The following is a 19,067-nucleotide window of genomic DNA, read 5'->3' as shown; positions in this document are numbered from 1 at the left end:
ATACTTAGAATATACATAGTTTAAGTTCAATTGTAAAGATGTACTCCTGCAATTTAGTGCTGCAATTCCATGACGTTAGGGGACTCAGGAGACCAATTAAGAAAAAGAAAGGTCAACATTGAAGCCGCAGAGGATAAAATATCCTGACTGTAAGTTCTTAATCACTATATTTAACATAATGCACTCAATAGCAAATTTTCATTAGCCTGCTCTGCCCAGTAAATGCCTGTGTCTTTCAAAACCAAATATGGAAAGCTTTCTGTTATAAATTTGTGGCCCTAAAGCACAAGCTGATATAACGCTGATGACATCACTATGACATCATCAGGGGTTATTTTCTCAGACTTGTCAAAACTCCTCCTGAGCCAACAAAGACATTATACAACTGTTTTCACAGGCTGAGTGGTACTAACCATTCCCAGTAAACTGATCTTGATGAGGATGACTGTTGGACTGCCACTTTAAAGTTAAGTTGCTAGTTTAGCAATTGGACATGGCACTTGGACATGGTGTCCATTAAAAGTGAAAGTCATTCTTTAAGACTGGGATGTGATTATGTCACTTAATGACAACTTTATGACATTTCGAGACATCTGAATTCCACTGAGAGAGCTTCATTTCCACCGTTTTGTTCCAATTCTGATTTCATTTATTTATTTATTTAGAGGCATCACCCACATTTTTAACAGTCTTTGAATGCTATAGAAGTTTCAGAATTAGTTTTCTGTTTCATTGCTCCCACCTAATAAGTTTCTATACTTACCAATAATACTAATGGTGTTACAAAGTTTTTGGAGTTATTCCATATATTTTAGGGCTCCAGAAGTACAAAACTCTTCGACAGTATTGCTGTAGGTGAGTAACAGTTGGAGCACTTCAAGGCATAGATGGCCTTGGTGTTAGAAAATATTTGGTTCGTTCATAACAAGTCAAAGATTCAAGTCTATGGACATAAAACCTGAAGGAGAGAAAACAATTAAAACTCCTTTGGTAAGAAACATCCAAGTCAGCGAACTCGAAATTCTGTTGTGTAGTTGCTGCTAACAGTAAGCTGGCTTCGTAGAAACCTGAAGGGCAACACAGTTTGATGCATGTCACAACACCCCTCTGTCTTGGAGAACACTGAGAAGATCGTTGAAAGAAAACTTTGAAGTTGAAATTTACAGCTGGGGGAAGAACTTACGGAACCAATCCCAGTCACAGATCCTCTTTCCTGTGTCTCAGTTTGTAATAAATAGTAAACCAAGGTGGTCTGATGGTGGTTTTTCAGGGTTCCCCCAGCAGGATGTCCTGAGTGAGTCTTGAGGGTTGCCAGACTGAAGAGTAATTCTCTGCAGAGAATCAATTTCATAGCATTTGCTTGTGGTGCGTAGCAGTGTGTTTATTTAGGGTCTGAACCACTCAGGATAATGGTATCATTTCACCAATGTAATCACAGAACAGACCCTTCTCACTGACTAAGGCTGTGTTCATTAGTTTGGCATCTCCGTTCACTTCAGATAACTTTGTCCTTTGTCATTAACTGTGTTATTGGTCTGATAATACTGTTTCTTTAGCTTTGCAGTGATTATTGTGTTTGTATTTACTCAGTTGAAAGTATGAGTTGTGTAACAGGGTGTTTGAGACATACAATGGTGGATTATGTTATTACCAAACTATAAACCTATATAGATCTGTAGTGTGAGGATTCAATGTTAAGCACAAGCCTTGCCTGATTTTCTCCACAGTTGGTTCTAATACAGTGTGTTAACAGTGGTTACTTAAAATGAGTTCAGTGTTGTGCTTATCATCCCAGAGCTATCTCCATAACAGCTGAAATGAAGCATACAAGGCTTCAGCTCCCAGCAATAACTTGTGACTTAGCTTTGTCTTTCCTTTTTTAGAGAACCACTTTAATTGATTAGCAGGCAGTGTTGCTGTGAGGTTAATGACTGTGAAAAAATCGCACTAATGAGTCTTAAGTTGCAACAGTGACCACAAAAGTGGAGGTCATAAAATTAGGAAGCGTGCTAATGATGGTGAAGCCACAGGAGAGAGACATAAACATCCTGACCAATTGGCTGTCAGCTGATGACCACTGGTGTTAACCTGCTGGATACAGTCTGAGCCGGTACAGAGCTCTCCTCCAGCATCACTATCAACTGAACTACCTTGAATAATACTGTGGAAATTGGGGGGAAACTACACAGTTTGTTGAGCATCAACCCTCAAATTATATTATTTATATAATTAATTCATTAGTAATTATATCATCATCATTTATTATCGCAATCATCACCTTTTATGCACAATATCCATTTAATAAACTAGGAAACCCTGTGAACAAGATAATTTTAAGTTCTTGAGGAGGTTTTTTTCTTAAATCATATCAGTATAAAAATTATCTTCCATCACACAACCACAGTAAAAAATCTAAGTCAATCCATATATTCTCAGTGTTTATTCATGACAACTGCATGGATGAATATACAGTATGACTATCCAGCAAAGCACTTTACATAGAGCATGTGAGGAACAGGAATTAAACAAAAGGCCCAACATATTATCCATTCAATGCTTGTGTACTGTTGGATATTATGAAACAGGCAGCAGAATTTTCTATGTAATAATTTTAAATGCACAATATGTAATTTGATGGGTCTCTCAATCGAAACAAAAACAAAAGAGTTTGGTGACGTTGTGAAGTAGCGTGGGATCATTTGAGTTGTCTTCATCATCGTTGCCGTCATTGCAGTCAGCTTCTCCCGGATTGGATTCCTTCAGTGTTAATTGTTCAAGAGGTTTTTACCGGGAACCAAATTATCCAAAGAGGTATCCCCATCTCCTGAACAAACAGACCCATTGATTAAACCCTGTAAAAACATTGAATAAAGCAGTTTCCTGTTAAAAATCAGTGTTACTCCGATGCTGTTCGACGAACACAAGACATCTCACAGGGGCTGCAAGCCAAGTTGCCACTAATGTTTGCACAGCTTCGTTCTCTGATAACTTAAGATCTACACATCCAATGAATAAAATCCTTTATCCGGTTAAAATTTATAGTGATAAAGTGAGATTTGAAAAGTGTATCGGAAAAATGTGACTTATAACTGGATAAAAGATCAATTTTGACAGCTTCTGGCAGAAAACCACAACTCTGATGTATGTGCAAAGGGAATACGATGCCATTGAAAGACGACCAAATGAAATGCACCATTACCTTGATTAAAATTATGGATTTGGGATAGTGTAGTTACACCACTCAACAAAATAGATAGCACATGTCTAGTCATTTTTGAACATTTTAATGTAGAAAAATTACATATTATACCTTTAAATAATGAAATGGATGTGAAAATGTATTATTGGCTGAATGGATTAATACATTTTCACATCATGTGGAGTCAGCATGAGAAGTGGGGTGAGCTTCCCCCGCACTCACAGTAGTTATTAATTAAGGCTTCAATGGCAAAATAAGTTTTTAAAATCCATCAGTGATGCAGCCTCCAAGAGGACAGAAAACAGTTGTCTTCTTCGCTATCATAACATTTATAGCTTCCTGCTGTCTTTCTCTTTTTCTCTGCTCCTCTCCTGTATCAAGTGCCAAATATTGCACGAGCATGCAGCTCTTACCGTAACTGTGCTGTTCTATCTGAATAAGGCCGCTAGGAACATTAATGTAAAAATCACCCATGTTTGGATGACAAAAAGCCACCACTTTAACAGATGAAGCCAGCAAAGTTGCATATTCCTTGTCTGAAAAGGTCGCTAATTTTTTCAGATAAAACTGCAGGCAGTGTTTTCTGTTGTTGTTGCACATGCAGTGGCCTGGCTTCAGATGCCGCTCACCTCTGAAGGCACAGCTCAGCTCAAGACTACCATTAATGACAAGATTACATTGTGTTTTGATTGGCAGGCTGCCCTCTCTTGGTAAAGAGGTACACAGGTTAAAGCCGCGGAAAAGCAAAGAGTTAATCTGGCAGTTCTTGTGATCGTATTCAGCTTCAAGTATCATTTTCCATAGCTCGTAGGCAGGTCTTGTCTTATTCTCCGTATGGCCTTTCCCTGGGGATCAGGCTTGTGGCTACATTCCAGAGCCTTCCTCTCAAATTAGACTTTCTGGGGGCTGCAGCCGTTCTGATGCTCCCTTCATTGAGACGCAACGCAACACAAACCCTGCCTTCTTGACCATGGTTGAAATCCTGCCAGTGGCTCCAAAACAGCTGTCCCACTGTTCACACTTTTAGCCTCCTGCAATTTGAGGAACAGTAGGTTTGTAAAGCTCCAGCAGGTCTGCAGTAACACTCACTCACTTACTTGTTGTCAGCAGTGGACTGCAGTGGGTGTTGTACAACACACCCCTTGAGGCCCTTAATTTGGAGTTTGCATCAGCAAAATACAGGAGAATACTGGTTAAGCTTAAGTGTGTTTTCATACACATAAGTCTTCATTGTGTAGTATTTTTAATTAGATATGCACTGATATGGAATTTCTTGGCAGATAACGGATAACTGATCTTACAAAGGTAAATAAATTATAAATTAATAATATGATAATATATTTTGCCAATACAGCACCAATGTTTAGAGATCCCTCAGCACCCCAAGAAGAAAGAATATATTCATCTATTGTAAATTTGTTTCTAATAACCTTATTTTAGTTTTTTTAATATAGACAAATTAATGCCAGGCTTTATCTCCGTATTGACAAGCCAGTATAGGCTACAAAAGACATTGGAATAGCTTTACAGACTGTTAATGGTTATCTAAAGCCATTGTACCCCATTCTTAAAAGAGGGTGCAATGGGTGCTCAACAATTGTTAAAAGGGATTTTTTCCTTGCTGCTGTCGCCAAGTGCTTGCTCGTGGTTGGAATGTTGGGTCTCTGTAAATATAACTATAAAGGTTACGTTCTAGACCGCTATATGAAAAGTGCCCTGAGATAATCTCTATTATGATTTGGCGCTATATAAACAAAATTGAATTGAATTGAATTGAACGGAACCATTACATTGTTGCAATGTTTAGCTTGTTCATAGCAATTTTAGCATAATATGCTCCATAGCTGTGCAAAAGATACCAGCTATGGATGAAGAGGGTTTTGACTGTGGGTATAATGGTTGCATTTTTGCAAGTTTATGTTCTGCTTGTTTGATAAAATGTTCATACTGTCTTCCTTACTGGAGGATTTTGTTGGACTTAATAATACTGAGCATTGTCGTCGCTGACTCACGAAAAATACACCTACAGTGTCTCATTCCCTCTTTTGTGGCCTCTGCTCTGAACTGCTGTCTGCTCTGTGTGTGTAAGGGTAGCTCCACCAAACCCTCTTGTAAATACGCAGTGACACAGAAAGGAGAGGAGAGAAAGGACAAGAAGCAAAATCACTATTCAGAGTCAGGTTACGAGTGGTGTCTTTAGTTCACAGTCAAGGATCAATATTATTGGACGTAATTATTGGCTTGTTATCGGAACCATAACAATAATTTAATTTTCTTATTTATCAGCCAATTATATATCGGCCAACAATGTAACGTACATCCAGATTTTTGAAACTGTCTTTGAATGAGGAGTTGACTACAAAACAACTTTGCTTTTTCAAGCTAAAATTCAATAAAGGAAGTTTTATTATTTTATGTTAAATCTCTTTAAGTATTGTCTGAACTGTTGGGTAGGCCACCCAAAATCAAACTTAATTGAACTTCTATGGAAGTAGGGCAGCAAGGCACTTATCATGTCCTTAAAACATCATGGGTTTGAGTGAAGCTCAGAACAAAAATTGCTTGTCATATCTGTACCTTCATTTGTCCTGTCACAGTGAGCTGTGGACTTTGTATTACAATTTGAATTACACTTCCAGTGTTCCAAATGTACATGCCTTAGTGGTACTAATGGCAATCCATCTCCTGTTTCCACAGATGCAGCAACTCTTCTATGAGAACTATGAACCAAATAAGAAGGGCTACATACGAGATCTCCACAACAGCAAGATCCATCGGGCCATCACTCTCCATCCCAACAAGAACCCTCCCTACCAGTATCGCCTACACAGCTATATGCTCAGCCGCAAGATTGCAGACCTGCGTCACCGAACCATTGAGCTCCACCGAGAGATCGTCCAGATGGGACGCTACGGAGCAGCTGAGCCTAGCCGAGACGACCTCCAGCTCGGCATGCCGCCCTCATTTATGCGCTTCCACCCACGACAGAGAGAGGAGGTTCTGGAGTGGGAGTTCCTGACAGGGAAGTACCTGTTCTCATCATCTGACGGTCAGCCACCCCGCCGTGGGATGGATTCCTCCCAGAGGCAAGCCCTGGATGACATCATCATGCAAGTAATGGAGATGATCAATGCCAATGCGAAGACACGGGGCCGGGTCATTGATTTCAAAGAAATCCAGTATGGTTACCGGAGGGTCAATCCTTTATATGGGGCGGAGTATGTGCTGGACCTGCTACTGCTGTACAAGAAACACAAAGGAAAGACCATGACAGTTCCTGTGAGGAGGCACGCCTACCTGCAGCAGACCTTTAGCCAGATCCAGTTTAGAGAGGAGGAGGAGATGGATGCCAGAGCTCTGGCCAGCCATATTAACAAGGAGTCAGACTCCCTCTCATTTCTGTCAAACTCCCTCAAGATGCTGGTGCCCTTTAAGCTGGCCACTTCTGGCCAGGACCAGAGGGAACCAAAAGAGAAGAAAGTCAACATCTTGGTACCTCTGTCGGGACGTTATGATATCTTTGTGCGCTTCATGGCCAACTTTGAACGAGTTTGTCTGATCCCAAACCAGAATGTCAAGCTGCTGATCCTGCTCTTCAGCACAGACAACAATACAGAGCGGGTCAAGCAGGTGGAGCTCATGAGAGAGTATCATATGAAGTATCCACGAGCTGAGATGGAGATAAAGCCTGTTGCTGGCTCTTTCTCCAGGGCTCTTGCTTTGGAAGTGGGCTCCTTGCATTTCTCTAATGATTCACTGCTCTTCTACTGTGATGTGGATCTGCTTTTCACCAGCGACTTCCTCAAACGATGTCGGTCAAACACGGCCGTTGGGGAGCAGACCTACTTCCCCATCATCTTCAGCCAGTATGACCCTAAGGTGGTGTACGCTGGGAAGGTCCCTAGCAACAACCACTATGTCTTCACCTCCAAGACAGGCCTGTGGAGGAACTACGGCTTTGGGATCGTTTGTGTCTACAAGGGGGACTTGGTCCAAGCTGGAGGCTTTGATACCTCCATACAGGGGTGGGGACTAGAGGACGTCGACCTTTTTAATAAATTTGTCCAGTCGGGTATTAAGTTGTTCAGAAGTACAGACACAGGCATAGTACACGTTCACCACCTGGTCATATGTGATCCCAACCTGGAGGCGAAGCAATATAAGATGTGCCTGGGCTCCAAAGCCTCATCGCACGGCTCCGCCCAGCAGTTGGCCGAGCTCTGGCTGGAGAAGAACGACCTCGGCTTCAGGAGACTGGCCAGCAATAATGGCTCAGTTAGGACAGTGTGAAAAAAGCCAGGCTGCAGACTATCATAAACTGAACCTGAACCTTCTCTGTGCTCATTTCCTCTTCTTAGTGGTGTTTTCACTACCTAATTTATTTTTTACTAAAATGAAAGACTTCACATGGATATCTTTTGAAAACGTGTCTTTTTTTAAAAGAAAATATACAGTAACGCCATGATGAACAATTCATAGAGACAGTCTGGGCCCTTATATGGAAGTACCTGTTTTGATTCATGATAGAAGGAATATTAACTGATATTCTTGTATTAGCCTGATTAAACAGGGGCCAGAGGCTTCTCTAGCCTGTTACATGTTATCTGTCAGGGCAGTGGGATAAGGGGACCCAGGGATTATTAATGTGTACCTCAGTGAAGTACATTGCCATGGCCCTTAAATATTTCATTTGTCCTGTATGCAGAAAATAGATGAACATGTGTCCATGTATTTTCAGACCAGCAGTGCTCGAAACATAACTCAACTCTTGATTGTGAATGTTTACAAAAAACTGATTCAAAACATTTCATCAAGGAAAACTCAAATTACAGCTATCTGAGTGATTACTAAGGGCCATTTAATTTGATTTCTTTGATTTACAGTGGTTTTCTTTTTCCATTTGCTTTTATGGTTTTGGTAATACAACATAACACTGTTACTGTTTTTGTATTTTTCTTAATAATATTTTCTGTGAACCCAACTGCTGGATTTGATATCTGCAATTCATCTTTTGCTGTCTAATTTATTGAATTTGCAGTCTCCATTTTCTACTCTCTGACTGTTTAAATATGTATATTGGAAAGATTGTATAACCATGTCAGTTGTGGGATAGTTTTTTTTTTTCATGTTCCTTTTCTTAAACTCATTATCACCAAAGAGTTTTGCACAGTCTGCTTTAGGTATCATGTTGCCTGAGTGTGTGTGTGTGTGTGTGTGTGTGTGTGCGTGTGTGTGTGTGTGTGTGTGTGTGTGTGTGTGCGTGTGTGCGTGTGTGTGTGTGTGTGTGCGTGTGCTGTTGGCTGGGGGATGGGGTTTTGGGGCATTTGCAGGCACAAACATGAAATAGAGAGTAAACAAAAAGCAAAATCTTTAAAGCTCTTTCTTTCTTTCTGATAGGGGAACCAGTCAGGCCTTTATTCCAGTGGGGTGTTGAAAAGTGCAGTGCTCTCTGCTTGGTCAGCACACAACACACTTTTTTTGTCTCTTTCTTCTTTTTTTTTTTTTTTTTGAAATACAAAGTGTTGTGTGGCTGGTCTGGGTCAAGTCTGGTGTGGCTTGGATTCTGTGCTGAATGAGCTGAGATACACACTGTGACACTGTCTGTGCCTGTGCCTGTGTTACAGGTTTTAGGGCAGAACTTTTCCTCATGGCAGGCCTGAACCACCGTCCTGTTCCTGCCCATGTTGCTTTTTGGCAGGTACTGTACATTGTAGCACTCCATCGGGTTGATGCTCCTCTTTCAGCATTACAACAAGAATGGCTGATTTTTAAGACTGATATAACAGGATGAATGACTGTGCTGTCATCACAGTTTGTTTGTTTTGTTTTTTTTAATTTTCTTTGACTTTTGTATTTTTTGTTCATTCAACTCTGTCCAACTGGGCAATGTTTTCTATTTAAAAAAGAAATAAAATGGGGGGAAAAGTATGAAAATCTGCTGCTTTTGTGGTATTTTTCTCAGTCTGTTACATTCTCAGTTATCACGTGCCAGGATGATGGTCACTACAGAAACACCAGGTAAAATGCCAGAGACATCATTATCATTTTGGTTTTTAATTGTGCCTGAGGGTTGGGTTAAGGGGCCAGTATTTGCTCTGTCAGAGGTGCTTGTCGGATACGTTTGCAAACCCTCTGCCCCCACATCTTTGCTGTGCTGGATTAGGGGGTGGCTGCCTGCAACACTATAAATGAAACTTGCACCATTATCCCCATATTTAACAATATTGTGTCTCCCCCCTTTTCTGTGACAGCCAGCTTTTGACTCTGTTTTCCAGTGTCAAAGTGGTCAGACAACAAGTCATACGAACAACTTCTAGTTTAACCTGGCCCAAATGGTGGAACACAGACTCCCCTGATCCACATGGAAAGGTATTGGGGGAGGGGATCTCAGAAGCTAAGCAGTTCTGATGGAGTATACTGACCTCTGAAGTGGTGCAAAACAAATGCCAAACAAATTTTCCGTTCATCTATAGCGACACAGTGAATGAGGGGTCATCAGAGCCCCAAAGTATGTGGGGCCTGGAGCAGTTGCCTGCTTTAGTTATCCAGCCTTGGGGACATTCCTGTGCTGGTATTCATTACCCATCCAAGGAAAGAATCATTTCACAAAAGGCTCAACTGCGATGACTCCCCAGTAATTGAGATTGTGCGATTAATTATAACATCAATAATATCATATTACAAATCAATGAATCTTCTCACTCAGCAGCTTTGAGTAAATTCTGAGGGAAAGTGTTGAGTAGCTGACTTGAAGCTTATTGTAGGTTCTGTGTAGTCTGTGTGATCCCTCTGTCTACTAAAAGACAAGAAGCAGCAGACACAAAGCACACTCTTGCTTTAGTCAGCTGTGCTCAGGGAGAGTGTGTGGAGGGAGGCCTGCTCTTGTAGCTGGACCACCATCACAGGAAGCCCCTGCAGGGACAGTAAAACAGGGCCTCTAAAGCAAGTGCTGGGATAAGTCAATACTCTGCCTTTTTGTGTGCTGTAGAGCTGTAAAGACAGGCAGGGCAGGGGAGACGGAGGTCATCAGAGTCTCAACCCTGTGTTCCAACTGATCCAGACCTTAAAAGTGATTCTTGATTGACTATGATCATCCTCAATTCTTTCACTACACGAACATATTAGACATGGCTGCACATGCTCACATTTGTGATGTGAACTGTGTTGAAGATTGCAGTAAAGGTAACAACTGTAATGGCTTTATGTGTGTGGTCATTTATTTATGTACTATGTACACTGTAGTGATCTACTAAAATAATACCGGTTGACAGTGACAGATTATGTCTGATAAACATGGAAGATCACCCATGTGACACAACGTTGTGCTGTTGTCTCTGCATGTGCGTATGTTTGTAAGAGAGAGAAGATAAACTGGCTGTAAAGCCATTTTTTATTCAACGCTTTCTAAGGCTTGTTCTCATTTGACAATTCCTCAGAAAACATGACCAACAGTCTCAGAGAAAATCATGCTTATTATTTCTGGTGTCCAATAACTATAGACATTGTTTTGCAGAATAAAGCCCAACGCATCCCAACTCTGGGATTAGAAAGGTATTCATTTGGAGCAAAAATATTCAAAACACCTGTCAACAACAGTCTAAAATGATAAGTTTCACAAAGGTAGTATTTATTACAGGACTTTTGTAATGCATTAAATTACAATGTACAGCAGTTATATTTTTCTTCTCACTGCATGTATTATTAGTAACTGAAGTGTGAATGAAGCAATAACTTACTTCATTTTAAAATTATAAAATGCATTGATGCATTGAGCTTCAATGTTCAGTCCTGAACTTTGAAACAAGTTAACAAATGAGTCACACCTCAAGGTCAGTTTAGTAGCTGCTCTGATTTAGTTAGTATTAATGCATACTTGAAAGTTAAAAACATACATCAGTGCGGATTCTCATAATCAACCATTGATGTAACGTTCAGCTCCGGAATAAACATATAATCAATCAAACAGCATCCCAACCACCACTGAGCACACCATGTGATTCTGAATTCAGCAAACCAATAACAATGTCCTCATTCTACTGAATACACACTCACAGTTAAAGTAAACAGGCATTCCTTTAATTTTTTTTCATAGTGTGGAAAGGAAAAGTTTTTCTTATTCTGTGAGATTGTTCAGTGATAAATGATTAATGAATAAATATGTAAACAGGATTTTGTTGTCGGTGAACCACTGATTATAAATCAAATCATCACAAATCTTTAATATGTGACAAAATAATCTCAACTCAAAAGTCTTTTAGGAGCTTTCTCATGATCATCAGCAAATGCAACCGGCTCATTCGCTGATAAACACTGCGGATTCAACCGAAAGCTGAAAACTGAAACCAAAAGCTAGAGAGTGGGAACTCTGAGATTATTTTGTCACCCATGCTAATGTTTTTATCTTATGTCTTATCTTATTCAGAGTGAACAAAGTTGACATCATGACAACACACACACACACACACACATACACACACACACACACACACACACACACACACACATATTGCCCTATATACACACACACACGAATGCCCTCTATGACCTCCCATATTATTAGCCACATTATGTCACTGATATTTTCTGGTGTTTTGTTCAGTTTTTTGGTTCATTCTGCTACTTTTTGACTGAAATATAATTTTCAAAATAAAAGTCGAAAATGTAAAATTGATGATAACATTAGCAATGCAAATTAAATCTTTTGGATAATAGTGTTATCAGCTAATGATCACTAGTTTAGCCCCCTCTCTGCTCTGCATGACAGGCAGAAACCGAGTAGAGGTCAAGTGCGGTGGCTTGAAAAGTCCACCTCTAACGTGAGCGATGGGGGTGGCGTGGGTGGTGGTGACCCTGGTCACCTCTGAGCAACCCTGGAAAGACAAAGGGCAACCCTGTAGATACTGTAGGTATATTGCCTTAAAAACTGTCTCAAGCTTGAGTACTTGGAGCTCATCCGATGATTCTGAAACAAGTTCTTCAGAAATACAACGACACAACACATTTTATTCTTTATTTTTTTTTTTAAATGGTCAATATGAATTTTTTTTCAACTGGTGCTTAGTAATAAAATAAATAATAATTATTATTATTATTATCATTAGTAGTAGTATAGGATATCCTGTTTACAGCTAAAGACATCTTTGGACTTATTTCAAGTTGTGGGTTCTTTCATATTTGACAGAGGTTTACTGTGTTCTTCTGCTTCCAGTCTTTGTGCTAAGCATGTAGCCGATATTGACCTTCTTATCTGACTCTTGGAAAGATAAAAAGACAAGAGGGTTAACTAAAATGTTGGGGTTTTCTTTCAAAGACACTAAAACACAATTTGCCCTAATGTCTTCCCTTTTAGTCAACTGAAAATGACTTCTGCTTTTTAATGATTGCTGTGCTCTAACATTGCCCTGCAGGTTCCAGCCTCATTCCGTGTTGATGTCCCACCACAATGACCAACAGACCAGGCTGACAGTTATGTAAAACAACCAACCTGGCAGTATTTGGTTGTCTGTCCGCCAGAAGTGAGGATAATGTGTGTGTAGCCAGCATCAACACCTGTATTTTCTTTTTTTTATTTAAAACAAGACTATGTCAAAACCTAGTATGTGGCTGCACAGTCCTTTATCTGTTTGCTTCTCCTCTACTCTCTGTGCTCACATATACAGTAATTTAATACAGCTGAACTGCCAATAAAGTTGTTCTCATTTACATGTTTTTCAGTTTCTCTTGTCAGACAATGGAACAATATGAAATAGTGACTGACACGCAGCCCATTAAGACTAATCAGTCACTTCCAGGCCATTTCCAAGCTTTTGCTCTGCTCTGCTGCTAAAATCTTGATTTTATTACCACAACGTCATCTGACAAAATCCCCGTACACATAAGTTAAAGTCAACGGCTGTGCTGGGATTTATATTTACTTGTAAATTTACTTGTAAAATGATCAGTCAGAGAGAAAGTTAGAAGCTCATTCATGTCTTTGGCAGCCACCATGTGATAATTTGAATGAGACACACACAGAGGTGTGCCTGCTGAGGGAAAGCCTGGCCTCACGCTCGCCTGGCAACACTGGCGACTCTCTTCTACGGAAAGTAGCTAAGATTTGAACAAAAGAGGCAGATTTTTGCTCTGTGCTTTTGTGAAAAAAAGTCGCTAAAGGGATGTAAAAATGTCTGTAAATCTAGTGACAAGAGAGCTAAGTTGGCATCACTGCCACATATCACCCCCCCTGATGATGTAATAGAAACTTTGCACCAATTAATTTTGAAAGAGTTACGGCCAATGGGGAAACTTGATCACTTAGTCAGTCAGTCAGTCAAAGACATTTTGTCGTTGTCCAGTCAAAAAAATATATTGGCATTTTTAATTCAATTTCCAATGGTTTTTGTGACCAGCATAATTGTTTACTCCTGTCAAATCAAGAAATTATAGTACGAATAATGGTGGAATTAAATTTGTCTGGTTCATGGTGCTGTGGTCGTAGATGCCCTTTGAGCAGGAAGATATGTTTATGTTCAGATTCAGATTCACCTGTTAATAGCACCACTACAAAACAGGCTGGATCTTCATTTAATGATATACCTCACACTAAGTATGTTAATGTTCTTTCATTTACCATGATAGAGGGTAGCGATAGCAGTGAGCAAATGTGTTACTGAAAAGAAAGTCACTTTCTTCAATTTGATGTCATCTTCACAATAATCACAAACGTGTACAAGAAAACACAAGCAGCCCAAGCTGACCAATCACAGTTCCTGTAGTCTAAGAGCCAGGGTGTCTGTATGATTGTTGACGTATGGTACATATCATACCCTTCTCTCCCTCTGCCCATCTTTTCTGGCTGACTTCCGAGAGGTATCCATGCCCTGTGCTAATCAATATCACTTTTTAACCGCAACAGAGTAAACAGATTGTTGTTACTAGATAAAAATGGATCAAAAACTCCTATCAGCCTATCTGGAGTTAAATGGCATAAGAAACTGAAATTACCTTTCAGTCAGAGACAGTTTTGTCAATGAATTGACGACTCATAATATATGGTTATACAGTTAGATTTGATAGAAAACGCTCTGCTCTTTAGGGGAGACGTCCAATTCTCTGAGCAGCAAAGAGGATTCCACTGAAAAAGTAAACCCTCCCTAGAAAACATATACAATGGATCATAAACATGAAAGTTAGATCTTGATTTAACAATAACAAAAAGTTGCACATTAGGACGCTGGATTATTGGAGGGACCCCCAGCAACAAATTGATATGAACATAGTTTAAGCAGAGTAATAGTAAGACGTGCCAGGTTATAATGGACTGCACTCTTGCATGAAAATGATTAGCTGCTACTAGTCACCTGGCAGCAAAACAGCTGAGAAAAGCACAACTTCATCAAAGAAAGTTCGCAGACTCTCTAAAAGGACGTGGGCCATCACTGGCTGAAAGCCGATCTGAAAATCATTTATGGCCTGTGTGCATTAAATTCATAACCAGCCAAACATTTGTGACACACTCACACAGGCTGTTATAATCTCTAGTTCAGGATGAAATGGAAGTGAATAAAAAAATGATTCAGGTAAGCAGCAGAGAGTTTTGGCAATTAGCCTCCATCAATGTGAAGAATCTTTCATTAACTGAGGCCCATATTAAGATAGGATAGATCTCCCAAAATAAATAAAAGTTACTGACCAAATGAAGCAGTGGAGCTCTTAACTAGTGACTGAGTTCCATTGTCAGCTTAGCTTACCTTCACGGTATGTTACTTCCTTGTTGAAAGCGTATTAAAAGACAGCAGAGCAACAGAATCAATCCCAATCTGATAACTCTGTGGTAAATAATAGGCTGCTGCTCTATTAACCTTGTGTGATGTGCTTTATGGTTAGTTTTGAAATAAAGTGAAAGCAACAGCTCTGTCTAGCAAAAGACTGACAGAAACAGAGAAGGACGAGCTCTATGAATGGACATGCATTCCCTAATGCTGTCGGTACTGAATAGCATTTTAGTACCTCCACTTACTGTTGTATATACAGAAGTATCTAAAGAGTAATGTGTTCACTTAGTTTTGTATGAACTTCAGTGCCTTGAACAGGGATGTGTTCACTTACTCTTGTATGTACTAAAGTGCATTTGAATGGTGATACCTTTACAGTGACATGTTTAGTTAGCCTACTCTTATAGGCTACATAGTAAATTGAAATTTACATCTTGTGACTGTCAAGAGTAATATTCAGGGACTCCAGACTAGTGGAGGAAACAAGCATTTTCTCATTTGAAAGAGGGATACCTAGCGAGTAACTGAGGACTTTAGGGACAGACCTCCCAGAGTCATCTTTGGGATGATCTATGAGAAGAAAATCACTTCGGCAGGTGGAGGAGCAGTGGAAGTTTGATCTGACTGCAAAGTAGAATTTAGATATAATACAGTACAGGTTCCACATAAAGATGTATAATAATAATGAGACTAATAATAAACTCATAATTATAATAATAGGGTGAATAATAGTACTAATAAACTAAATATAATAATAGATGATGACCATAATATTTGAAGCAGTGGGTGTTGAGCAGGATCATGGGGGCAGTAGGTGGTTTACAGTCACAGGTCCAGACTCTAGCACCAGGGGCATAAATACCTGCAGAAAACAACCGGAGGAGAGACGAGAGAGAGGAGGAAGCAGAAAACTACGGGAGAGAGAAGAAGTCAAGTTAGTAACCAGCATTGATAGGATATGAATGTATACAGTTGGAGAGGAAGAGGAGGAGAGAGGAGCTTGGTGCATCATGGGAAGTCCCCCGGCAGTCTAGGCCTATAGTGACATAACTAGGAGGTGGTTCAACCCAAGCCTGAGCCAGCCCTAACTGTAAGCTTTATCAAAAAGGAAGGTTTTAAGCCTTCTCTTAAATGTGGAGAGGGTGTCTGCCTCCCGGACTGAAACTGGAAGATGGTGCCACAGTAGAGGAGCCTGACAAGTTGAAGGCTCTGCCTCCTATTGGACTTTTGGAGACTCTAGGAACCACAAGTAAGCCAGCCTTCTGGGAGCGCAGTGTTCTGCTGGGGTAATAGGGTACTATGAGCTCTTTAAGATATGATGGTGCCTGACCATCAAGGGCTTTGTAAGTGAAGAGGAAGATTTTAAATTCTATTCTGAATTTTACAGTGAGCCAATGCAGAGAAGCTAACACAGGAAAAAAGTGATCTCTTTTCCTAGTTCCTGTCAGTACTCACACTGCAGCATTCTGCATCAGCTGAAGAGTATTTAAAGATTTGTTGGGACAGCCTGATAATAAGGAGTTGCAATAATCCAGCCCAGAAGTAACAAAAGCATGGACTCGTTTTTCTGCATCTTTTTGAGACAGGATTTGCCTGATTTTTTCAATGTTACATAGGTGAAACAAGGCAGTCCTTGAATTTTGTTTTATTTGGGATTTAAAGGACATGTCCTGATCAAAGAGAACTCTGAGATTCGTAACAGTGGTGCTGGAGGCCAGGGCAAAGCCATCTAGAGTAACTACAGTATAACATTAGATAATGTGTTTCTGAGGTGTTTGGGGCCAAGTACAATAACTTCAGTATTACAGAGTTTCCATTGATTGAATAAACCTTTTTCTTGAGAGACAGACAGAGGAATTGTCTGCTAATACTTGTACTTTTAAGTATGATTTTCCATGCAAGACTTTTACTAAATGGAGTATTTACTCAATGGAGTATTAATTGAGTTTTACTTAAGTAAAAGTACCTTTTTGGTACTTTTACTTAAGTAAAGGATCTGAATACTTCTCCCACCACTGGCTATACATTGCTGAAGGGATGATCCAGTTTAACGTTTCATTATCTGTGATTGAAGTACAATTAATTGATGATATTCGTAAAGGGGTGGCAATACAACAACACTCAAAATAAAGATATATAACTAATGCAAACTGAGCATAGGTTACGCTACAACATTAACTTGACTTTGATAATTTTACAACAGCAACGTAATGTTCATAGTTGACCTGTGAGTATAACATCGTTGAGAGTCAATAAGTAACAGTCTCTTACATGATGATCTGCGTCTCTTTGTTGGTTATGATCATTTGTTTATGTGAACGGCTGAATGGTGCGTTGCTTTAAATGCTGCTTCCATAAGGAGTTGTGGGATGGTATTATCTCCTTTCATAAAGGAAAGTCCAGTGTATCCTATGCTAAAGACGATGAGATTGCAAGCATTGAATCTTCTTTCCCTAGCATTTGGAGAATTCGACCAGAGAATTTATCTTGGCTGCCACTTAAATACTTCTGGGCTATTTCACTCCGTTGGGAACCTTCCTAAGCAAAAAGGACTATTCGACCGCAGCCGTAGTTTAATTGACAGGCAACCACACAATTTTTTCATTAGGTGTAATGCAGCCGCTCTATGGGGATAAACTGAGCTCCCTGGGGGCTCCCTGCTGGGATCTGGGTGTGTTTTAGTCTATTACAAACTGAGAAGGTTCCTTTAACCTTGAACCAATTTGTTGGTTGCTCACCCAGGCACAAGAGTGTACAGCTGATCGCTTACAAAACTGCCAATAACTTACTGCCCACTTTTAGTTTCAGAGCTACTTCACTCGTCCTGCCCACTCCTGTCCTTTGGGAGCCATATGGGCCTAGCACAAAGCGGTCTTAGAGACAGCCTGTTCTCAGAGTAGATGAGTAAAGCAAGAAGAAATTAAAATAATTTGCTTTCTTATTTCCTATCCTGTGAGTCCTCTCACCACCCCTCAGATTTACTGACCGCTTGGGGGGCCCGAATCCACTGTTGGAAACCACTTAGAGTGAGATTAAATAATGCAATAAATCTGGTGTATTTGGGGGGGTTGTTTGGCTGGTTGGTTGGGTTATGAAATAAATAACACCCCCTCAGAGCAGGACAATGCCTCTCTTGTTTACCACATTTGCTTCTTGTTCAGTGTCTCAAGGAGATTTGGCTCACTCAAAAGAATAGCCTTTGTAAACCACACTATGTGTGTGTGTGTGTGTGTGTGTGTGTGTGTGTGTGTGTGTGTGTGTGTGTGTGTGTGTGTGTGTGTGTGTGTGTGTGTACTGCCATGTGTGGCTGCTTTTGATCATAATGATCTATCTTTCCATCTACCTATCCATCCATCCATCCATCTATCTATCATCTATCTATCCATCCATCTAGCAGCTGTAATGTTAAAACAACTGAGAGGCGAAATGAATAGCATTGATTATCTCATTACAGTGGCACCTGTCAAGAGTGGAATATATTAGGCAGCAAGTGAACAGTCAGCTCTTGAAGCTGATGTCGTGGAAGCAGGAAAAATGGGCAAGTGTACACATCTGAGCGAGTTTGACAGAGGCTAAAGTGTGATGGCTAGACGACTGGGTCAGAGCATCCCTAAAATGGCAGGCCTTGTGGGGTGTTCCCAGTATGCAGTGGTCAGTAACTACCAAATGTGGTCCAAGGAAGGACAACCGGTGAACTGGCAACAGGGTCATGGGCACCCGAGGCTCATTCATGCCTGTGGGGAGCAAAGGCTGGCCAGTGTGTTCCAATCCCACAAAAGAGCTACTGTAGCACAAATTGCTGAAAACCTTAATGCTGGCTATGACAGAAAGCTGTCACAGCTTGCTGTTTATGGTGCTGCGTAGCCACAGACCAGTCAGAGTACCCATGCTGACCCCTGACCACTGCCAAAAGTGCCTACGATGGGCATGTGAGTGTCAGAACTGGACAATGGAGCAATGGAAGAAGGTGGCCTGGACTGATGAATCACGTTTTCTTTTAAATCATGTGGATGGGCAGCTGCGTGTGCATCATTTACCTGGGGAAGAGATGGCACCAGATTGCACTATGAGAAAAAGGTAAGCCGGCGGAGTCAGTGTGATGCTCTGGACAAAGC

At 40.4% G+C, this 19,067-nt stretch overlaps 1 protein-coding gene across 1 annotated transcript in view; it reads left to right on the top strand.

The window, feature by feature from the left end:
* The window catches only part of chsy1 (chondroitin sulfate synthase 1), a 74,720-nt gene extending 66,280 nt beyond the window's left edge, over positions 1-8,440 (top strand). Inside the window, exon 4 of the mRNA XM_040139188.1 lies at positions 5,897-8,440. Within this exon, the coding sequence (XP_039995122.1) occupies positions 5,897-7,489 (1,593 nt within the window). The 3' untranslated portion in view covers positions 7,490-8,440. The remainder of the gene's footprint in view (positions 1-5,896) is intronic.
* Positions 8,441-19,067: the final 10,627 nt, after the last annotated feature.

This window comes from Xiphias gladius, chromosome 1, assembly GCF_016859285.1.
Source record: "Xiphias gladius isolate SHS-SW01 ecotype Sanya breed wild chromosome 1, ASM1685928v1, whole genome shotgun sequence".
Classification (NCBI taxonomy): Eukaryota; Metazoa; Chordata; class Actinopteri; order Istiophoriformes; family Xiphiidae; genus Xiphias; species Xiphias gladius.
Note: the sequence above shows the minus strand (reverse complement) of the source record. Positions and strands in the feature narration are given on the sequence as shown.